The 24,215-nt window shown below is 35.2% G+C and overlaps 5 protein-coding genes across 5 annotated transcripts; 4 read left to right on the top strand and 1 right to left on the bottom strand.

Moving 5' to 3' along the window:
• The first annotated feature begins 1,265 nt into the window (after nt 1-1,265).
• On the top strand, nt 1,266-2,607 carry LOC130820565 (uncharacterized). Its single transcript, XM_057686021.1, has 3 exons — nt 1,266-1,466; nt 1,985-2,477; nt 2,585-2,607. The coding sequence occupies exons 2-3, from the start codon at nt 1,988-1,990 to the stop codon at nt 2,605-2,607; spliced, it is 513 nt and encodes a 170-aa protein (XP_057542004.1). The 5' UTR covers nt 1,266-1,466; nt 1,985-1,987.
• On the top strand, nt 2,572-4,121 carry LOC130796702 (protein MAIN-LIKE 1-like). Its single transcript, XM_057659073.1, has 3 exons — nt 2,572-3,358; nt 3,446-3,865; nt 3,941-4,121. Exons 1-3 carry the CDS (start codon nt 2,618-2,620, stop codon nt 4,097-4,099), a joined length of 1,320 nt encoding a protein of 439 aa, XP_057515056.1. The 5' UTR covers nt 2,572-2,617; the 3' UTR covers nt 4,100-4,121.
• Nucleotides 4,122-4,197: 76 nt separating this feature from the next.
• Nucleotides 4,198-7,715, bottom strand: LOC130820484 (PKS-NRPS hybrid synthetase cheA-like). The gene is made up of 5 exons (XM_057685912.1): nt 7,452-7,715; nt 6,096-7,047; nt 5,520-6,013; nt 4,949-5,462; nt 4,198-4,871 (listed from the first exon to the last, which is right to left on the bottom strand). The coding sequence occupies exons 1-5, from the start codon at nt 7,482-7,484 to the stop codon at nt 4,198-4,200; spliced, it is 2,667 nt and encodes an 888-aa protein (XP_057541895.1). The 5' UTR covers nt 7,485-7,715.
• A 106-nt stretch (nt 7,716-7,821) lies between these two features.
• Nucleotides 7,822-15,695, top strand: LOC130811727 (uncharacterized). The gene is made up of 9 exons (XM_057677922.1): nt 7,822-8,210; nt 10,368-10,556; nt 11,330-11,427; nt 13,454-13,502; nt 13,590-13,793; nt 13,871-14,127; nt 14,443-14,533; nt 14,617-14,833; nt 15,247-15,695. The coding sequence occupies exons 1-9, from the start codon at nt 8,049-8,051 to the stop codon at nt 15,459-15,461; spliced, it is 1,482 nt and encodes a 493-aa protein (XP_057533905.1). The 5' UTR covers nt 7,822-8,048; the 3' UTR covers nt 15,462-15,695.
• A 134-nt stretch (nt 15,696-15,829) lies between these two features.
• Nucleotides 15,830-24,085, top strand: LOC130820407 (uncharacterized). The gene is made up of 6 exons (XM_057685802.1): nt 15,830-17,099; nt 17,797-18,130; nt 18,809-19,060; nt 22,259-22,785; nt 23,013-23,340; nt 23,828-24,085. Exons 1-6 carry the CDS (start codon nt 16,615-16,617, stop codon nt 24,083-24,085), a joined length of 2,184 nt encoding a protein of 727 aa, XP_057541785.1. The 5' UTR covers nt 15,830-16,614.
• Nucleotides 24,086-24,215: the final 130 nt, after the last annotated feature.

Below are 24,215 nucleotides of genomic sequence, written 5' to 3'. Positions count from 1 at the left end.
GGATCTCAAGTTAGATCCAATTTCAACTCCAAAATTTGAGGCTGAAAATAATCAAATCAAAATCTTCAACTAAATTTGCTTTGTGTTTGAATATATTTATTTATATTATAGATTAAAGCCATTAATTTCAATGATACGTATCGCAATCATATTTATTTTTTTTCATAAAAAATCCAAAGAGTAAAAATAAAGATAAATATTCAATAAATCACCACATATATGTTTCCATTATATTAAGCAATATATAAATTTAGTATTAATTTAAAAAAAATTAATATTAATATGGTTTATCTACATGAATATTGTATGTTCTATAACATGCTATAACCGCATTAATTATTTTCAGACCAAAAATCATATAAGGGTAAAATAAATAAATATTTGTTCTCATTATTTTTTTAAAAAAATATTATTTATGTACTCACTACTATCATAAATAATTAAATATGTATTCAGACAGAGGGAATATGTTTTACTATTAAAGAAACAATAAAATGATAATATATAATTAGATTTTATTTCGGTTAGAGAGCACGAATTACATTTCAATTTGTAATATAAATACACTATATCTTCCATGAGAAGTTTGTACGTGCGACCACTCATAGGCCCAACTGAAGGTCCAATAAAAATTATTTTTTCGAAAATAAGTTATTTTTTTATAAAGTTTTTAGAGTTGCCATTTTTGGAAAGATATGTATTTTAAGTCTTAAAATTAACAATTTGAAACTTTTGGAGTGAACTTTTTAAGTCTTAGATTAGTCATTTTAACGTGAATCGTGATGATTGATGAAGGAAAAATTAAGGCTTGAAATAACTTCAAACCTTGAAGTAAATATTATAAGCCTTGAAATGAATATTTTGACGGTTAAAATAGATACGTAAAAAATAAAGTTAAGTCTAGAGAAGAGGAAAATTAAGACTTGGAGCATGAGTTTTAAGAGTTGATATTGACATTTTAAATCTTAGATTGAGTGTTTTAAGGATTCAAATAGGTAGTTAAAAATAAAATTAAGTCATCAAAGAAGGAATATTAATTATAATACAAGATTAAGTATTAAAATTGAGATTTTAAGTCTTAAAATGATCATTATAAGCGTAAAATTTGAAAGATTTAATAAAAATTTTAAAACTTTTTATAAGCCATTCGTTGAGGTGGCATGACCGCATGAGCGGGATCGCTTCATAAAATAATTTGTGATATTATTATAAGTATACAATATTAGAATCCCATTTCTTATTTGTCGCCACCAATTTCATTTTATCGCCACCCCCCCCTTGAATGAAATTACGACTTTACCCCTGAAATTTAAAAAATTACGAAAATGCCACTAAGCTTATAACTTATATAAAAACACTTCAAATCCACTCAATAACACTTTCATCACTTCCATAAAATCAAATTCTTCACATAAAATTAAGCGGAGCTAAAACTTTGGAATCGAAATCGTCAACAAAAATTCGAGGTAAGTTTTTTTTAAATCAATCGATGCAAAAAAAAAAAAAAAAAAAAATTTGGATTCGGCCCAGTCGCACGTTTTGTGCGACTGGGCCAAAACCAAATTTTTTTTTTTTTTTTTTTTTTAAAATTTTTGAAAGAGTTTGTTGTTAGTTAATGTTATTTAGTAAATGTTGTAATAATATGTATTATGATAATGTTGTTGTAAGAAGTAGTTATTGATTTACGTATTCGAAAAAGAAAAAAAAAAAAAATTAAAACCGGTCGCACAAAATGTGCGACTGTACAGTCGCACATTTTGTGCGACCGGTTCGTGCGACCGGTTTTAATTTTTTTTTTTTTTTTATTGTAATGAATTTGTTTAGTGTAATTAATTTATTAAATTTGAGTTGTTTAAATATTTATGAATATAATAATTGTTTAATTATTTGTAAATGTGAAATATTTTACGTGTTGCTTGTTTTTAATTTATTTGATTTTAAGTAATTTAAAATGTTGTCTTAATTTAAATTATGAAAATTCTAGTAAATGGCTGGAAATCAAGGTAAAGGAAAAGGGTTTTTTAGAGGTTTATTAAGCGGCAATAGATCTAGGCCTACTTTACTGAGAGGTGATCCCCATGAGAGGGGGGTTACGGGATCTGCAAGGCGAGCAAGGCAAGAACAAGCGGCCATACATAGTCAGGCCCAACGTTCAAGTACCCTAGAGCAAGTGCGTAGTCGCTTTGAGCGCCAAAGTAGCCTACATAGTCATACGGTCGGCTCAGGTGACGATGATACTGATTACGACGAGTCTCTTAGTCGGGAAGAGTCTCTTGGTCAGGATGAGTCTGCATGTCATCCTGTTGATTGGACGATCGTAAGAGGCCATGCTGTTAAGTTCAAGAGTAGAGGGCAGGGCTCGAGTGGCACTTCTGATCAGGCAGGAGTAAGCCAGGCTGAGGATGCGGCTCCACGGGGGAGGAGGCGATCGCAGTCCGCGGACACGGACTGGTTAATCACACCAGCCCAGCCCGGGGGCCCTGTTGATACTACTTTAATACCCAGCTACGGTGGGCACGTAGCAAAGGCTATATTTGAGGGATCGGAGCGCACCCCTTCGATTTTGGAATGTCGTGCTCGGAAGAAAACGTTGGATTCAATCATTAGACTTCAGGACATGTCTGATGAATTGTACAGAGTGTTACCTGGTACTCCCCTTGGTCGGCTGCCGTATATAATGCACCAGCACATCGACAGTGCTCTCATTACGGCATTTGTGGAAAGGTGGCAGCCTGACACCAACACCTTCCACATGCCGTGGGGGGAGATGACCATAATGTTGCACGACGTGCAACGCATCTTGGGAATTGGCATTGACGGTTCACTTCCCGTGCAACCGTCTGATAATGAATGGCAGCTTGGCCTGGCCGGCCTTTTTGGTATGCCATTGTCGGAGCTGCGTGCGAAGGGGCACTTCACAAGCGGCAGCATTAATGTTGGTGCACTGTTGCAGCTATGCCACCGTTCTCAGTCTATGGATACTCAACGTACCGCCTACTACATGGCTATAGTAGGTTCCACGTTGCTCGTGGATAAGACTAGAGTCGGGATGCGTCCTCACCCTGTTGTTACTGTTACCGCTGATGAGGCTGATATTGCTTGGGGTGCAGTGACGCTTGCTCACATGTATCGCCAACTGGGTATGGCGACAAGGACTGGGTGCAAGACTATTGCTGGTTGCCTGACACTGTTGCAGACATGGATTTACGAGTACTTCCCAGCCTTCCGCCCCCATCCGCGTCAAGCTGACATGCCGAACAAGACAAGGGCAGAGATGTGGTCCCCGCCGAAGCCAATCCGCGAGCTGAGCAGACTGATAGACTGTAGGAGCATACTGGATGCCATGACAGAGGCACAGGTTTTGTACATGACTTCAAACTTAATTGTTTAACTTGTCAAGGGCAGAGATGTTATGTTGATTATGTATTATATTCATTGTGAGCAGGTGGAGTGGACTCCGTACTTGACTTATGATAGGTCTTTATTGAACGAGCACCCACGTACCTCGTATATCGGTGGTATCACCTGTTTCGATATCGTGGAGGTCTATTTGCCTGAGAGGACAGTGAGGCAGCTCGGTTTTGCACAGGAGATTCCCCCGGCTCCGCTGAGACCTACCCAAGCTCTGCGACCAGCACAGGGCTCCTACTCAGTTACATTCGCTTCTTCCTGTATGTTTACGGAGATGTGGAGTAGGTTCCCTTACTGTGCCCGCGTAGTGGAGCAGGCACAGCGTCGCGCATCGGTTCCATCAGAGGCTGCCCCGGATTACGTGGACTGGTTTAGAGTGTCTTCCCACTGTTTTCTCATCCCAGGTGAAGGACCTGCTGCTGCGTTTGGTGCTGCTGATAACAGAGTCGAATATGTTAGTATTCTAATTATATATTTTATTTTTATGTTTCATAACATGTATTGACTTTGCAATTGTCTGGTTTTACAGTTTGCTGCTGAATTTCCAACTCGACTTGCACCATTGCTCAGGATGCCAGCTATTGCTCAAATGACGCCTCGGGAAAGAGATGCTGCTGATATGTATTTAGAGGATCTTAGAGAGTTGTTTTCCGAATGGCAAGAGTGTAGAGGGCGCAGCCCCTTATAGACATTTACCTGTTTTGTAATGCATGAACAATTGTTGTATTTAATCTTTATGTATGAACAACTTTTTAATCGTTTGAACAATTGAATTATATATAAACACTATGGAGAATCTAAATTCACCGCGTCTCCGGCGGTGTTATTATGCTGTTGTCGTTGTATGTTGCACATTCTACTCCAAAGTGATATCCTATTACGATATTGTCTTTCTAAATCTGCACATGAATTGTTAGCTGCTCTCCAATTTTGTTGGACTGGCGGCAGTGGAGATGAATCATCGTTCATTAAAAGCTGAACATAATGATTCCCGTTTACCCAAAGAATATGTATAAGTTTATTTACGCCATGCATTCCCCCTGTTCTTCTTAAAGGAAGCACTAAACAATTGTACATTGGATGACCATCCGCAGAGCCATAATACGCAATTGCTATGTTTAAAAATGTTGCTGCAGAATACAGTGTTGTCGCTTCCAACCAGTGATCGTACGGAGCAGGTCCTTTATTGTGGGCACCAACTCTGAATATAGCTTCCTCCACCGAATCTGCTGATAAATATAAGCGTGCATATTGTTCTCTATGCGTTTCCATTTCCAAACTCATTGCACGTCGTAACAGAGGCCATGCTTCCTCACCCCCTAACTCTGTGGCGGCAATAGCTCTAAATCCACAATTACCGTCACCTATAACATCAATCCAATCAAACAGATATGGCGGAAGAATAAATGGAATGTGATCTGGCCACGAAAAAAGTGAAAAATCACGACCTGCTGCACCATCTGAATAAATAACAATATATCATTACGCCAATATTGATATAAAACATATAAGATTAAATGAAAAGAAATAAGAGTACCTGATAAGTTGAAACTGAAGTTAATTCCAACTGACGATTGATGCGACCGGCTGCTTGATCTACCACTGGATCTCCCGCGTGATGATGATCTTGATCCGCGACCCCTTGAGGACGATCTACTGTACTCAAACGCACTTTTGTTTCTCCTCAAGGTTCTGCTTGTCATTGGTCTTCCTTTCCTCGGTGGACTTGCTTCGGGCTCAGGTATGTCGTCACCATCGGGGTGCAGCTCATGTTCAAGTACCTGAGAGACGCGTCGTAGTACTGAGGGGTCGAATTTTAAAACTTCATCCACCAACGATTGAAAGTACTCTTTATCATCGGCGTTTGCGTGCCGTACTTCTTCGTTCGCGTCTTCTTCTGCATCTAAATACTTTAACGTTTTCCAAAACGGATGTATATCGTCCAAGTACAAAGCACCATTAGACCTGATAGACAAGTAACAGTAACACGCGCATGGTAATCCGTGGGTTGTTTGAATGACACAACCGCATTTTTCTAAAAGACAACTGCCCTGGGTTAGCATCCGGTTGTGCTCCATCATCAATAGTTCCAAGGCAAATATAGAAACATGACGATACAACGGTCGTAGAAAATTTAGTCGTGACGTTCTTGAAATGGAATTCTTAGATTCCTCAAGAGCTTGTCTTATTTTTGATTGTTGATTCGTAATTTGTGCGTGCGCCCTTTTAAACAGCGTATCGAATGAGCTATTACCGCTACCCAAGTAGTACTTGAAGGAAGAGTGTTGACTTTCAACTCGACTGGTAGTCTGGTTACCCAAGTGCAAACAATCATTCGTCCACGCACGCACAAATTTCTCTTTGTGAGGAATCCATATTCCTGCCAAATATTGCACGACTCTCCGGTTCCTAGTCGACCAAGTGGAAACAATCCCTTCCCATCTGTTTTCAAAATCGGCGATCGTCATACTGTTAACCAAGGGGTTCCATTTTGTTTGCCTGAATAACTGGCCCTGTTGATTTTTCTTGCCGCCACACAATTTATCGACCATGTTCTCCACGTCATTGCCAATATGCCATACGCATAATAGATGTCGTACATCTGCATTAAACATAAATTTAAAATTAATTCAGAAATATATAATACATAGATCGACGATAATTAATAATTAAAACATGTTTACCTGGAAAGACAGCATGAATAGCTGCAGACAAACCCTCATCCCGATCCGTTACGATTACATCCGGCGTCTGCACTGTCCCGTAAATATCCCTCAACCTCTCCAACACCCAAGAATAAGACACAGCCGCCTCATCTCGCATCAAACATAATGCAACCAAGAAATTATGATTCGTTGGCGTCATTCCAATGATTTCGCAAAGGGGCCACTTTTGCTTATTCGTTTTGTACGTTGTGTCTATCAACACAACATGGGGCCACGAACGTAGCATCTGGATAGAAGTTGGATTCGCAATCAATAATCTAGTCAACTGATCCTCACTATCCAAGTCCCTCCAAACTACATAATTATGCTCCGTGGCCATATACAGACAGTGTTGAAGAGGAGTCCTACCATCCATCTCTTCTCTCCTCATTGACTGTCTCTCATTGTAAATTTGATTCATACTAGCATAAAAACGAGGAAAATTTCTTCTAATTGAAGACATTATAAATGCTGGTTGCATGCCAGTTGCACTTAGATCTCGTATGTGCTGCCTGATATCCACAGTCATCCTATTTACTCTTATTTGACCATCTATGTACATGAAGAACGGATGGTTATGTATTCCTTTTTCACCAGGAAACACTCTAACCGTCCAAGGTCTTTCCTTTGGGTTACGACTAGTTCCTAAAATCATAAATTTACACCCACAACCCCTACTTTTGGAACCTGGTCGGGGAGCATTGTCTAAGTTATGCAAATCAACACTTCTTTTATCGTAACGGTGACATCTTAAGTACAGACTCACTCTAGAACGCCCTTCTTTTTTTTTATATGAAGCACGTGTAAATTGAAATCCAATTGTTAGTGCTATCTCATTAGCCCAAGTATGTAAATCATCTACAGAATCAAATTCTCTATCGGTAACAAATCTATCAGAATAATCTATATTATCTCCTAAATTTTCAAAGTCCTGCAAATAATAATTATAATAACATTATCATAATATATCAAAATAATAATAACTTAAAAAATAATTATTTCTACAAAATAATTATAATAAAATACCATTATTATAGCACAACAATAGATTAAAATAAAATAATTTAATTAAACAAAATAAATTTTATAATTCGAAGTTAAAAAAAAAAAATAAATAGAAGTCGCACAAAACGTTTTGTGCGACTTCTATTTATTTTTTTTTTTATTCAAATACAAAAAAAAAAAAAAAAAAAAAAATTATGAAGCAGTCGCACGAACCAGTCGCACAAAACGTGCGACTCCCAGTCGCACGTTTTGTGTGACTGGTTTGTGCGACTACGTTCCTATTTTTTTTTTTTTTTTTTTTTGCAAAAATCGAACCGATTAATTACTTACCGGATCGTTATCATGCACGTCTTGGTATGCCATTGATGTTCGATCTAGAGTTCTAGCTTGTTTAACTTTACGTATTGTTTTTAGAGAGTTTTTAGAGAGAAGGTATCGTGTTTGAATTCGAATATACTACCATAAAGCCTCTGAAAATTCAATATATATATAATTCCGATAATAATGTCATTAAGCGATAACAATGTTATTAAGTGCCATTTACATTTCTTAAACATTTTTTAACTTAAGTGGCATTTTTGTAATTTTTTTTAATCTAGGGGTAATATGGTAATTTTGTTAGAAGGGGGGTGACGATAAAATGAAAAAGGTGGCGACAAATAATAATTCCCATTAGAATCTATCGATAGCGTCATTTAGAAGTTAGCACTTCCAGCAAGCGTGTGTGCACAACACGTCACGGGTTAAGTTTGTGATAACCCGATTCTCATTTGAAGACCCGAATCAAATTTCAAACAATACAAAAAAAATCGGAGCAGATCTCAAACTTTGTTGATGGCGCAGTAACGCCAAATTTTCTAATTTTACTCGCATTTTTCTGAATAAAACGACATTTTACCGTGAACGGAAGAAGTTAACCAGTGGTCAATGGAGGAGGAGAGAGAGACGGAGGAAATAACTTCAGAAGGAATCAAGAATGATGATAATGGAGGAGGAGGAGGATGGGGAGGTTGGGGGTTTTCACCATTGTCGTATCTGGCTGATCTTCAGAAAGCTGCTGCGGCTGCTGCTAAAGAGATCTCTCGCAGTGTATACTCTCTTTTCTCACTCTTTTAGTTGTTTTGATTTATTTCATTTTTTGTTGATATTCAACCTAATTCTGCGAAGTCGAATAATTTTTTTATTGAAGTTATTGTTTCTAGGTTTTGAATTATTTGATTGTATTGTTAGTGTGGTCATTTAACCGTAGGATTTACTGTCTGTTTGTCCGTTTGGTAGGTGGTAATAAATAGTGGTAATGAGAATGAAAAATTAGGGTAATTTTGGTTGAAAGTTCTACCTTAATGGACATGTTTGTCTAACTTTAATCATCTCATTTTCTTCATAGCATTATCATTGGGAGAGGTGGTATTAATGGTAATGGAAATTTGTAAACAAAATAATTTAATGTGATTAAAATTTATTAACATGGGAATGATATAGAACTTTTGATGAAATTTTACATTATAAATCATTTCTATTACCACCATTTAGTACCACTAACCAAACGAGCTGTTAGAGTATATCATTGTATAGCTGATATTTTACTTTTCTAAAATTATTATTTATTTTGTTATTAAATTTCTGCTATTTTTGTTGGCAAGGAGTTTATATTATGTTGATTTAGTGTTATAGCAGGTGAAATTTGAAATTACTTCAGGTTTGGTGTCCTTGTGTTGTCTATCTAGATTGGTTCATGTTATGGAAAATTGGAATAGATGGGATGTGTTGAATGTTGTATAGCAGCAAAAATGAAATTGGCAAAAACTCGATCCCAACATTCGAGGTGGTTACATGAACCAAAACAAATCAATGGGGAGATTGTTGTTAGCAAAAATACTTCATCAGGCCCTTTCTTATATTAATCTACTATTAAGAAAATAAATTTCATTTATCATCCAGAAATATGCAATATGCTCCACCTCCATTCATTCTTATCTATTTTACTTCTGCAAATTGTGATGCTCAAGTCATTTTCGGCCTACCTCTTTCTCTTATAAGATCTTCAACGTCTCAAAATTCGACATCTCATGTCTTCATTTGATTTTTATCAATTAGGTTGTTCACTGATCTACCTTAACGTATAGATTTCTAGGATATTTGTTCGAACATTATGACCTTCTCTGTTCTTTTTGGGTAGCATTGTTTTGGTTAGAGCAAATAATATTGAAAAAAGGTACTACCGTGATGGACAACCTTGTAATGTTACAACGGAAAGTTTACTAGGTAAGACAATGGTTAAATTATTTAGAAATTTCCTAAAACAAATATGGTGCAATCAAAATATAATAGGGTAAACTAACTAGCATTTATTATGGGACATTTTTCTCTTATATAAAAGCCATGACATTCTATGCCCATTATTTAATTCGTTTTGTGGCAATCAATATTGGATTATCTTTTTTTTTTTTGTAGAAATTTGGGGTACCTCTTAGTTAGACATTGATTCTTGCATGAGAAGCTCCTTCGAGATCTTTAGTAGTTTCTCGTCTTTCACTTTGGTACATGCCATTGTATGTCATTGACTCAAAAAGCTTATACAACTTGTTACAATAGTTTTGTTTTATCCCCACTAACAAATTGTAAAATGAGGTGGGTTCGACTTATCACTTATGTAATCTGAAACTTATTTTGAAAACAAAGAACTACAATATTTATTTCTTTGAAAACATAGAAATTATAGGTACCTCTTCATTGCACCATTTGACTCAAAAAAGTTTTACATATTTGTGTCAAATGGTGCTACTCCGGAGGGACAAGGGAGTATATGCGAACTTATGACCCAAGTATGGAGCCCGTTGTAGTTTGATCCGGTTGGTTGGGTGTATCCTTTAGCTTCATGTAAGACAGCTTGCCAGTCTATAGTATAATGGCTAAAAATCTTATGATCTAAGGGTAGTAGTTGTGGTGGAGCTCTTCTGCCTTAAGAATAAGGTTCTATTCTTTAAAACATTTCTGCATGGGAGAGTTGGTTCAGTGTCTTGTTAAACACAGGCTCATGGGCTATTTACTGGATTTTATCTTGAGACTCAAATTTGCATTTGTATTGGTGAAACTTTCAGCTTAGTTATTTCCTTCTTCCGGAGTCTGAATTCTTTATTTAGTAATCAATGTTTTTTTCCTTGTAAAGGTAGGTATAAAAAATGCTCACATTTTTATTCTTTATTATGATTTCCTTCAACTAAGGTGTGTTTTTATCTGATGCAGGCTGCTGCTGCTGATGAGGGTGCTGCTAAGAGCTTTGCAAACATACAAGAAGATGCTGAAGAGCAACCTTCAAATACAGAAGACAAAACTAAAGATTCTGGTCCTGAAGAAGATGGTTATGAGAAGGAGAAGCTCATATCTGCTCTGAATAAACTTGAGAATGCTAGTGAAGATACATTTCTTAGCCAGGCAAGTCATTAGTAGACTAGGAGGATGCAAATAGTGTGCATGCAAGTTTATAATCTAATATTGGATAAAAAAATTGTGCATGCAAACTCATAGTCTAATATGTGAATATGACTATATCATGCTTTTTGCTCCTTTTTGCCCATTAACAATGGAATCAATGATTTATAGTTCTTTTGTTTCGTTAAAATACTCATTCATTCATGTGCACTTCTAATTTATGTGAACATGTAGATGATGTTTGTTATCACATGTCAATCCGAAACAACTTATTTGTTATTACAAAGGTAAATCCGCGCACATCTTCCCCTCAAACATTGCCTATGTGGTTGCCTCTAAATCACAATAGGGTAATGGAATGTTGTATGCTTTTTGCTCCTTGTTGATAGATTTTTTTTTGAAAAATTGAACACAGTTCAACATCTCATTATCCAATGCCATTAAGTGGATCCTAGCTAGGCAGAGTTTGGTGTGGTCGGATGTATGACAAAGAAGTTTTCGATTGACCCTAGTAAAAATGTAGTTGAGCACTCGCAATTATTTCTTTAATGTGAGACTTTCCTGTTTTAATATTCTTTTTCCATTGGATATTCATTATGTTTACCTTTGTTAAAGGAAAAGGCTCAAAAGACATGGATCTTAATTTACAATAAAGAGTAATTGTATATGCTAAATGTCAATCCAAATGTATTAATCTGTGTCTTTCAGTTTTTCACTTGCATTTTAACTATGGGTTGCAATATTAACTTGGATGCTTTGTTTTCTTATATTTCCAGAGTTTGAAAGTTATAGATGGTTCAGTGGAAAATTTAGCGTCTGGAGCTTGGAAGGCACTAGGGAATGCAATAAAAGGCAGTTCCAACCTTATTCAGAAGTAGGTTTCAATCTAATCTTTCGATCTTTTGCATAGATATGATCTTTTGCGACATTGTTGGAAATAATAGAATTTGTTGACAATATTGCTATTTTGTAGCATCTTGGTTTTCTTTTTTTTCTTCTAGGATGAGTTCTAATGATTGTTGTAATTGATCATTATTGCCGCATAACTTGGTTCTTTTGATACATAATTTCTGCAAAGCCATTTCCTTGTCCTTATAGATTAATATACTTGCTTTGTCAATTTGAATAGCTGTGGTCAAATGGCTTGTAGAACATCTCATTAAAAGGTAGCCCTTAACTATGGGGGCTTTAGAAAAACTCTTGATTGACACAATGTGAAGCTGTCATGACCGGCTATTTTCCAGTCACCGAAATCGTACCGCTCTGATACCATTGTAATAGATCGGCCACGACCCGTTACTGAAACCGATAGATGGACAATTCGAGTCTGCCCAATGACTCCCAAAAGAACACTTCCTTTATTCTTCAATTAATTAAAAGCTAAGACCTTACAAGGGTGGCTCTCTATGTATATAGTCTAAGCCCCATAAGACTACTAAAAAATAACAACTAATCTAATTACAAAGTACAAAGACTAAATAATATGAAATGTCGATAATGCCCTTAGACCGTTTGACCCGAGTCATGATAGAAGTCCACTTGGCTGTAATTGTTTCTGTAACAACCTTAAGGAATCCTTTCTATTACTCAAATGCGTAAATGATGCTGAATTAAATATGAGAATCTTACTTGAAACTCTCCCCTAGCCCTAGATAGCTCCTTTGGTTTAAGCCTTTGAAACTTGAAAGTCATTACTTTATCCATCAATTGTGTTGTTCTCTCATTTGAATGATCATATTATAAAAAGAAAGTATTGTAAAAGTGGCCATCTCTGTTAGAAAACAATTACATGATTTCATTTACATTTCGTACATCATCCTTAAATAAAAAAATACACATATGATGTGGTTTTTGTATATCGGTGTAGCCCTTAAGGACTTGAACTTTCATTATGCTCCCTTTTCAGAAATGATGGCCATCTGTTTTTGCCACCTTTTCCGAAATAGTAATTATTTATGATTGAATTTTCTGTGAGACCGGATATAATACTACTGTAATTAATTGATGGAGAGAAAAAAATAATGCAGCTACTATAAATTATCTGGCCTTATTCTTAATTAATGGATGTCGAGCGACTCATGACAATGTGATAGCTAATTCTTATTGGAGGGAGTAGGATTTATAAGTATTACATTTGTACAAAAGTTTCACTTTTTGAGTTACTGAAAAATCAAATTAAAATGGAAATAGAAGTTGGATAGATGTTGAATAGGTTTATTATAGCGTAGAGTGTTCTTTTGACTTGAATTCCCCTTATTTTGAACTTTTCTTATATTCCCTTTGTTTCATTAAGTTCATTACTATTACTACTATGGAGGGAGTTGGTATAATGGAAAATGGGTGTATTTTTCCACTTCCCTAGGGGGAGAGAAATGTTTACGAAGAGAGATGACGGGGGAAGCATATGCCAAAAAGGATAAATTAAAATCAGGAATAATTCTTTGAACCAGCTAAAATGGAATGAGGGGAGAACTTTATCAAACAGAGGGCGTTTGAATTTGTTCGGCCTTATAGAACATGATAAAACGACTTTATTAGGTAAATTTTGGTTGGCTTACCATTGTTAGAACATGTTAGACATTAGTGTCCCTTATAAACTATGATCTTAAATTCTTAACTGATCTAGCTTATTTTTCCAAAAATGAGTAAAAATATGGTGAAAACAACTTACACAGTTTTTAATTGTATATTTGTATCTAGGGATAAAGATTGTATTCTAAAAGGATATCAACATTTCAATTATTCCTTGCTTTGCTGTTATCAAGTACAGCATTTTCCAATGAAAGAACCTTTTGTACCTTCTAGTTGACATTTCCTGCTTCGCCTTTTCCTCATCTGCTTGATATTTCTGGAGATAAGTGGATGTGTCACATAATAACTTGGCTTTTATGGTTTTTCAGGCTTGAGAATTCAGCTGTCGGCATAGCTGATTCTGGCTCTATTTTAGAGGTTTGGATTGCTTGTTCTGTTTACTTGTGATCAAACTTTCTTTTAGATATTTGTTCGATGATTACATTTTTATGTTTATTTTATTAGACTGGAAAAGCTATTACATTCAAGGGAATTCAAGTTCTCGAAAATGTGGGTAAGGAGACAATGGATTTGTTAATCTCTGAGACTGGGTTTGAAGTTGAAAAGAAGTCTGGTGGAGTTGATAATCAAAGTTATGACAACCAGCTGTATGAGGAAATGACATTTGATCGATGCTTCTACATATATGGGGGTCCTGAACAATTAGAGGTTTGCGTTTCTATAAATGTGATTTTATCTAGTTGATTTTTGTAAAATTTTCTGAAAAGCTTTTAAACGTGCTCTAGGAATTGGAGGCTTTATCAAGCCATTACACCTTACTATTTAACAGAAAAAAAGCTAAGTTGTTGCCGGAGGAGAAATCTTTGTATGAGGGAAAGGTGAAACAGGTTCAGTTAATTCTTGATTTGAACAGTAAAACTGAGAGTACTGCTGTGCAACCAGATAAAGGAAAGAAAGTCGAAATTGGGGCTGAAGGAAGTGACAGTGAACTTAAGAACTTACATGAGTCAAGTCTCAGTAAAGCTGCTGACATGGCTGCAGGGTGAGCATCGGTTTTTACACTTGTGCATCTGTGTATCTCTATGCTCTTTTCTTAACTTAGACACCTGTGGGACTCTGTGCTAAATGCTCTTTTCTAATGGGGACTGTACACAGCTATAAATCAATGTAAATTATTAGTTATTGTCTGAACGAACTCCAAAGCTCAATATAAGAGCTGGAAGCCTGGAAGTCTAGGTTTATAAATGTGATATGTGGTGTAAAGATACTAGCTTGATCGTTAATGCTCTCTTTGGTGTTGACATGAATGGTAAGTATAAACAATTTTCTAATCTCTTTGTTTTCCATATGATTTCAGCTTTACAAATGCCCTAACTGGGTTACCAGCTAATGACATTGTCCAAAGGACGACTGGCAGACTGGAATCTCTACACTCTGAAGGGGTTCATGTGAGTGTATACTTTGCATTTCCCCCTAATAATAGTATTGATTGTCAATTTCTCTTAAATTCTTACTATTTCAATTTTTGCAGAGACTGTCAGAGATTTGCTGTTTCGCTGTGTCTCAATTTTTAATGTTGGGGAAATCCATGATATCTAATGCAAGCAAGAATCAACCAGAAGTTCCCGATGAGAACATAACTAAAATTGAATGGCCTGAGGATTCTCTTGAAAGAGCTAAAATTATCAGATCCAAGGCTCAAGCAATGACTGAAAGCATAGAAGCTGTTTGTAATAGCTTCATTACCGGTAATCTCATGTTTAGCTTATGAACCTTGTCAATTAGATGAATTATTTTGCCAAAAATATTGGTCAATTTAATGGTAGGAATATATTTTTCCCATCATAGTACAACGGATAAAAAGATTATTAGGATGCCTCTCCAATGCCTTTCCCTTTCCCTATTTGATGCTTGCGAGTTGCTGGTTTTTAACACTATGCTTGAAGTTCTCTGATCAATTTCATTGAGTATTGAAAATTGTGTTATGTCATGCGTGATGAGGAACCACAATTTTATCTCGCAAACGAACATTTGTCTTGAAAGTTGGACCTAATCAAATTTGTCGATGATTACAAGCAGTTAGAGTAATTAAGTGATCCTGCTCTTGTCATAACATACTGATCTGGCAACTACAGTTTACAATGTGCTTCTCGCTTTTCAGGTATATCTGATGTGACTGAAGCTTACTTGGTTGTCATTAAAAGTGCTACAGCTGATTCCCACGAAGCTCCTCCAGAGAAATCAATCCAAGAGAAAGCGAAAACCTTTAAAGAACATCTTCGTGCAGATCAGACTGTTGCTATGGATAAAATTCAGGATGGCTTACAATACTTGTGCTTTGTTATCGTGTCTACTTCCATGCCTGCTACTCCTTGAAGTTTCCTGCTTTCATCTGTAAATAGCTACTTCTCTATTTTCTTCCGAGTTGTTCTATGAAGGGAAATGCCATGTCTTGGTATTGGATATCTTGTGCTAGTTTTTGGTTGCACTAGAGTTAGGATGAGTTACACAGAAATACAGACCATAATTACTGACATCAGCAGATAATATTTAATGCTATATGGGATTCACGTTTCTTGATATTCAAATTTGAATGAAAACCTTGGTTCATATAGACTTTAGTTGATAATGATTCTGAGATTCTGAGATTCCCCCCGTTATTCGGTGAAGATCGTCTAATAATGTGCGAGTTACAGGAATTTGACGATGGGGAATAGCGGGTTTTAACGATGTGTGACTTTTAAATTTCACGATTTACGACTTCCTCTCTTTGACTGAACTTTATAGAACTGAAGCAAACTTGATTAAACTTATTATTAATGATAAATAAGAGTCGAACATAATTGAACTTCTAGAGTATATATACTTCAGAGTCTAAAATAATTGAAGTGATATTATTAGTTTTGCTCCTTGTCTCTATTCTCATATGCTCTTCTCTGAGACTTTCTGGTTAGCTCAAATCTAAATAATCCTTAGCTATGTTGAATGACGGTTTTGTCCTTTTGATCATACGCTCTAAACTCTACACATAACTTTACCAACTAAATTAAATATGATCTAGTGCTAGTTAGATTTTGAATGTAAAATGTTTTTTGGTCCCACTCTTACTATATTTTTACTCAAAAGCCCTCGTACAAAATAAGTGATGTACAACAAACAATTTAAGTGACGTGTAAAAAATGTGGAAACGTATTACTCCTTTTAGAATGAAAGATACGTGTGTAAATCTTGAATGCGGAAATGTATTTGAATTTTGGATGCATCACCCACCATGAAAAAGGATAGCAACACTCTATTATGAGTAAACATTTTCATTACAAAAAACTGTCTACATTCAATGTACACAAATCATCTTCATCAGTCCTATGATTAATTTTATGTCTTGAGTTTGCTACTGAAAGTAACGTCTTATGAGAAAAAATATTACTTTTAGTATCAAATTCAAAGGGACCGAGATAATATATTCATACATCAATAAAGTTAATTGTGTAAGTATGTATATCCAAGTGAATAACTGTCCAGATTCTTAATGATGGGAGAAATTGATCCAGCTTTCATCCAAGCCATAGAACACAGGCCTAATCCTACCATAATTCAAGCAGAAGGAATTCCAACCATTGATCTTTCAATAATTAGCTCCCTTAATCACTTATCAAACACCAATATTGATGAGAACTTGGGTGCCCTTATAGCCAAAATCGGGAAAGCTTGTGAAGAATGGGGATTCTTCCAAGTAATCAATCATGGGGTTTCACTACAGAAACTGGAAAGTGTTAAGTTAGCAGCAAGGAAGTTTTTTTCTTTATCTAAACAAGAGAAAATGAAGGTTGGTCGAGACGAAGATAATCCGATGGGTTATTATGATTGTGAGCATACAAAAAATGTGAGAGATTGGAAACAAGTTTTTGATTTCACCATTAAAGATGTTGTTAATCCTCTCCCTGTTTCTACTGATGATGTTCAAACTGTCAAATCTTTTGCAAATCGTTGGCCTGACCATCCTCCTCAGTTTAGGTAATCTGTTTTATTAGTTACTCTAGATTATAGTTATTGATCGGTTGATTTGAACAACTGAAAGTATTAGCATTAGCTGATAAGCAAGTTGTTTGAGCAACTATACGTCATAAACATGTCCGGTAAAAATTAGATGTTGGTTGTTAAATGTTTATTAGAGAATAAGTGGGTCAAAAAGTTAGAACCCAATAAAAAAAACTACTCATTGTCATAGAAGTTTTTTGGTTTCGGTTGAAGAGCCATTTGCAAAACACGTTTTAGCTATTTGAAGATCCAAATATTCAAAAGCCAAAAGTAAAAAAAAAAGTCATTAACCAAACACACTAGGTTATTTACATCTAAATATTCTGATTGATTTACATATTGCTTTGATGAATATTCACCTCATCATTATCATCATCCGACCCAGTTGCTCCCGCTCATAGAAAACTAAGGACAGGGTCTGGGGAGGGAAAGACGACGGCAACTCATACCCATAAAGGAGAGCGTAGCCAAAGGAGTCCCCCGGCTTGAGGGAGATAAAAAGACGTAGATACATGTCTAGGATAACTAAAAGGCGTATATTATTTATTATTTATTACCAATACTAAATGCTTAGTATATTATTTGTATTGAAATTATTATTGATTGATCGATGATTTGTTGGATGTTCTTAAAACTTTGGTTTAATTTGATTAATAATTACCTAAATGGCCAGGAATATAGCACAAGAATATGCAGGTGACGTTGAGAAATTGGGTTTTAAGCTGATGGAGTTGATTGCACTTAGCGTAGGACTCGAAGCGAATAGGTTCAATAGGTTCTTCGAGGATCAAACAACGAGCTTTATTCGATTGAACCACTACCCTCCGTGCCCTGCACCTCATCTTGCTCTAGGTGTTGGTCGACATAAAGATGCAGGAGTCTTAACCATCCTTGCGCAGGATGATGATGTTGAAGGGCTTGAAGTTAAGAGGAAGTCTGATGGTAAATGGATTAGGGTGAAATCAGTTCCTGGCTCTTTCATTATCAATGTTGGTGATACTATTCAGGTACCATTTTGCATGTCCAAGAGGAATGGCTTCTTTTGTGTTATGTTACTCAAACTTGGGGTGCTTAGTCCGATCAACAGTGTCATTCCTGGTATTTTATCTTATGGGTCATACGAAAATGAACAAAATGAGCCCTTTTTATAGAGGTTTGGTTTTGGTTTTAATGGGTGCTTGATTAAATAATAGAGATGACCTCTTATATATTATGATTACCATTATAAATATAGACGTGTCATATACTTCTTAATTAATATCAAAACTGCTCTAATAAAAAATGCATGTTGAGTTGAGGGATTGTGCAAACGTAAAGTTACAATACTATAAATGGTGTACATTCTACACACGAGAACATTGCTGAGTTAATGTATTAGGCTCCTTTTTAACTTTGAGTCCTTGAAAAATACTTACCTTACAATGACCCTACCGATCAAGAACATAACATCTATGATTCATTCTTCAATTTATTAACATGTTTTTAGTGATGGTAATTTTTTTCTTTAAAATTGTCTAAATTAAATGTTATGGTGAAGATATATAGAACATTAAACCTATGTCTCAACGTTATGACAGCTAAGTCTTTGATTTGCTATAAATAAAAAAAAATTTCCACTTTGATTCGTGTTATGTAATAAATTTAAAGAGACAGAAAAATAAGTAAAATCTAAATTGTTTGAGTAGGTGTGGAGCAATGACAAGTATGAGAGTGTAGAGCATAGAGTGGTGGTGAATGCGGAGAAGGACAGATTATCAATCCCATTTTTCTTGAATGCAGCTCATTATGTCAATGTGAAACCCTTGGAAGAATTAGTAGATGAACGAAATGTTGCCAAATACAATGAGTTTAATTGGGGAGAATTTTTCATGACAAGAAAGAACAGTAATTTCAAGAAGCTTCATGTTGACAACATCCAAATCTCACGCTTTAAGAAAGCTTAAATTTTACGGTGTTTTGACATATAATAGTTTATTGTTACTTTTTAAGTTGACTTATTTGACTATCTGAAAAATATTAATCGTTTTTATTGACTTTTAAGCTAGTTGGATAAACCAGTTGTTTGGGGAGATGTTTTGTAAATTTTGGTAATTAATGTTAGTTATTTTCTTGTATGAAAGTTTTCTTAATAATTTGCCAAACGCCTCCGAAGCGGTTTTCCTATTTTTATTGAGAATTCTATGCGATCATTTTTATGTGTCTCTACATGGATAATCTAAGTCTTGGGCAAATTTGCACCAATGTTAGGAATATAAACACTGAAAGCCTTCACTTTGATTTGAGTTGTATAACAAATTTAAAAACGAAGTATGACTCTAAGTCTAAATTGTTTTATGAGTAGGTGGGAGGCTGGGAGCAATGACAAGAATGAAAGTGTCGAGCATCGAGTGATAGTAAACTCGAACAAGAATCAATTTTCAATCCTACCCATGAAAAAGTAAGTTAATGAGCAAAATGTAGCCAAATACAAGGAGTTTGAGTAGGGGAACATTGGGTAAGCTTGGTTGGACAAGCAAGACTACATTGCTCGGGTGAACATATCTTAGGAAGAGAATTTGGCTATAGCAGTCTAAGGTGCTCGGGCAAACAATTGTTTTGTTAGGCTTCTCTCTAGTTCACATTGTTAGTGCTCAGGCAATTACTCGCCCTTGCACACATGCACTGTTAACACTCTTTCTTCCCTTTATATACCATTAGCTTTTTATTCTACCACATTGAGACATTAAATAAGTGTTAAAATAGGGTTTAGTAATACGCTAAATGCTATTTGAAAGCCTTATGATGCTTCAAATTAGTGTTCAATTTCAAGCATTGTAACCACGTTCAAAAGTGAACAAAATTAAAAAAATAACAGCAAGTTTTGTATGAAACCATCTCACCATGAGACGAACCCATACAAGCAGTCTATTAGTAAAAAAACATTAAAAAAAAACAATAATGTTTGAATTCACACTTGTACAGATTGTTTTTTAAAGAGTTTGGGTTATCCAATTGAGATCATCTCACCGTAAAACAGCCTCAAAGTGAAAAGTTAATCAATTGTTTGAGTGAATTTTGTAGTTAATGAACACATTGTTCTTCCTTTTCAACTTTTATCATAATTGTTTATTTTCTTGCAAGTTCTCTTACTTTTGTTCTAATAATTGGTTTAAGTGATATGTCACTTTACTAAAATTTTGATTTGACTTTTTGATTACACATTAAATTACTATTAGTTATAGTCATAGTCATCATTCTAATATTCCACTCAAAAATAGGATTCGAGTGGAAGAATACAAACAAGCCATACTCGTAACCTTCAATTATGTTGACATACAAAAGATTTCAAATTCAAATGATTTTTGGTGGATGATAATACCTTTTATTTATTTTTATTAAAAATTATAACAATATATTACGTAAGTATCAACATTAAATATTTATTAAAATAAGAGAAGTTATATATTAGTTCTAATTTACAGATTAACAAATAATCACTAAAATATAATTTATTTTATTTATAAAATTGTTTTCGTTGCACGAGTAATCGTTTACTAGTATGACTACTATGTAAAATTAAGCCAATATAAAAGGACCTAAGCTAAGTTAAGGTTCATATTTCAAGATAAATTAAATAGCATTTTCTTAAAAACATAGTAAGCAATCAAATTCACGTTTAACATTAAGCAATAATTCATTTTTTATAAAATCTATTTAATATAATTTGATTTTTCTAATTCCGGTTTATGGTTTAGATTCTATTTTTTTTCCCAAAAAAATTTGAGTAGGTTAATGATAACTCAGAAATAAAAGAGCAAATTGGTTAGAACTAAATCATGGAATCAATTATAATAAGATAACAAACAAATCACTGTCATTAGCACCAAACATAAATATAGTTGAGGTATATATTCCCAGTTCCCACCCAAGTAATGTTCAATCACCCTTGTTGTTTTCTAATCCTCAACATATCCAAAAAAAAAAAAGTAAATGTTCAATCACAAAAATCCATTGTATACTGTATACAACTTTTGATCGAAGTACAACATTTTTTTATAAGGTACTGAATTTGGAATGGTTTAATGGAATTCAAACTCGATCAATATTCTTCCTTACATTACATACACACATGTTAAATTATAATCCAAAATTCCAAACTATTTGAAAACTCGACAGAATCTAACCCGACTCATTTTTCTAAAATCAAGTAAAATTCTAAATTACGCATCTATATATTCGAGTTATAACCTACTCCTACTATTTATTTATTGATTTTTAATTATTTGATTTAATATTCCAAAATAATGACTTGAAAGTTGTTTTTATCTAATATCAAAATAAATCCTAACTTTTAAACCCGACCGACTCAGAACCAACCTGAACGACCGATTTGACAAGTCTAACTTTACATGTGATCAAATGTATATTATGCAAAACAAAAAAAAAGTTGCAAATCACAATCAATCTCAGGGATAGTTCATGATATCTATGCGCCATTGTGTGGGGTAGATATATTGTGTTCAGAGTCATACCCATTTCAAAAGATTCACGAGCAGATGGTAGGCTCAATGTCGAATAAGTGATTTACTTTTACGAGAGACTGTTTCTCGATAAGACAATCTCAAAACAAGAAGTTTATATGTTACTAATTTGTATTATTGGGCTTATTAACCCATATATGAGGCGCATCCACGATGAGACCGTCTCAAACAAAAATTTGTGATAAGGAGATGCATATGTAATTGTAACCTCAATTCAAAGAAATATTTTATTTTCTTAAACTTTTTGAGAATTTGAATGACAATTTTGATTTTGAATGGAATCAGACTTAGACTCGAACTATCTCACCTTATTATGATATTATCACATCTAGTGCATGTTAAAATTCGTGTAAAAGTGGATAATGACAAGTGAACAGCCATCACAGTCAGAACAAAATTTATTATTTCAATTATCATTGCACACGGAATTAAAATTCCCAAAATATTGCACGCAAAACCTTGGAGCATAATATATACAGTACAGAGCAAATTATCGTTAGCATTCTCTGTACCAGTATATTCAAAGCATTTTTGGTTGAGAGAGAGAATTTTTACCAGTATAAATAACAGCATCAAGCTTACATTTTCGACTCACCCAAGATTTCCGCAACTTAGCTTGATCACAAAAATATAATAGCATCACATTTAACTCATACGATGGGAGAAATTGATCCTGCATTTATTCAGCCTGTTGAGCATAGGCCGAAAACCACAATAACTGATGCTGAAGGAATCCCAATCATCGATCTTTCTTCCATTACCTCAAACAATCAATTGCGTGATAGAAATGATCATATTGATGCTAGAGACATTTCTCGTGTCGTAACTGAGATAGGCAATGCCTGTGAAAAGTGGGGATTCTTTCAAGTGATCAACCATGGTGTGCCTCTTGAGAAGCTTAAGAAAGCCGAGCTAACTACTCGGAAATTCTTTGCTCTATCTCAAGAAGAGAAGAGGAAGGTTGGTCGAGATGAAGCCCATCCAATGGGGTACTACGACTCTGAGTATACCAGGAATATTAGGGATTGGAAACAAGTTTTTGACTTTACTGCCAAAGATCCCTCTTTTATTCCTGTTTCCCCTGATGATCTAGCGCCCAAGGAACTCATAAACCAATGGCCTGAATCTCTCCCCGAATTCAGGTAACTAAATATGACCTTACCTTATGTTTTTAATGAAACGATAAAACGACCTTAAAAACACAGTAGCTGAAAATGGATAAAAGTAACTCATGTTATATAATTCAGGTTTTTTAAAAGGTGTAATTGCAAATCCATGTTTCTATTTTTTGCAAGTACTATTATGATTTATGATATACAGTCACACAGAGTTTAAGCACAACGTAACAATAACATCTTAAATACCCCAGGGAGGCAACCCAAGAATATGCAAGAGAAGTGGAAGCATTAGGGTTTAAGCTGTTGGAGCTGATAGCCATGAGCTTAGGCCTGAAAGCAAATAGACTGAGCGGCTACTTCAAGGATCACGCAAGCTTTGTGCGGCTTAACTACTACCCACCCTGTCCTTCTCCGCAACAGGTTCTAGGTGTTACTCGACACAAGGATGCAGGTGCATTGACGATTCTGGCGCAAGACGATGTTGGAGGATTACAAGTCTTACGGAAATCCGATGGTGAATGGGTCAGTGTCAAACCCAGCCCTGGTGCTTTTATCATCAACGTCGGTGACATAATTCAGGTAATCTTGAAAAAAGAGGGTCGCCTTTATCACTAACGTTTCAGATGATATTATGGGGGTATATTAGATATCATAGGGATTTGAAGAAGGCATATGCGAGAGTTAGGGATTCATAAGAAAAGAAAATTTATTTGGTTGCAGGCCTTGCAGCCATGATATGCACTTTGTATGATGGGGCCAAAAATTAATAGTACTTTGGTTTCGATTATAATGGACCGTAGTAAAATGATTAATTAAATCATATGCACTTCGAATTTATGTGAAGGCGCACATGATAAAATATACCAAAGGTCAATTGAAAACAACCTCTTTGTTAGTATTATTATTGACAAGGGTTAAGTTGCATATATCTAGCCCCCAAACCCCACCCTGGGTGGGAGCCACTTAATGGCATTGGGGTAATGGAATGGAACGTGTGTAGCCATGATATGCAAAATCTGCATCTTGCAACAACAGACATTACATTAATTGTGTGTGTACTGTGCAGGTTTGGAGCAATAACAAATATGAGAGTGTGGAACATAGGGTGATGGTAAACTCAGAGAAAGATAGGATATCTATTCCATTTTTCTACTACCCAGCACACTATGTCACGGTCAAGCCTTTAGAAGAGTTGGTTGATGACCAAAACCCACCCAAATACAGAGAATACAATTGGGGCCTTTTCTTTGCAACCAAAAGGAAAAGTAATTTCAAGAAGCTACAGGTTGAGAACCTCCAGGTCTCTCACTTTAAAATAGCTTAAACCATATAGCTCCTCCATCCAATAGATATTATTTCCTAGCTCGATAATACATCATATAGCAGTATTATTGTAACAATAAGTTGTTTATTGAGAGAGTACTCAGTACAGTTATAATTTGTATCAAACCGTA

Source organism: Amaranthus tricolor, chromosome 1 (genome assembly GCF_026212465.1).
Source record: "Amaranthus tricolor cultivar Red isolate AtriRed21 chromosome 1, ASM2621246v1, whole genome shotgun sequence".
Lineage (NCBI taxonomy): Eukaryota > Viridiplantae > Streptophyta > Magnoliopsida > Caryophyllales > Amaranthaceae > Amaranthus > Amaranthus tricolor.
This window is presented reverse-complemented; position numbering and strand designations above follow the sequence as displayed.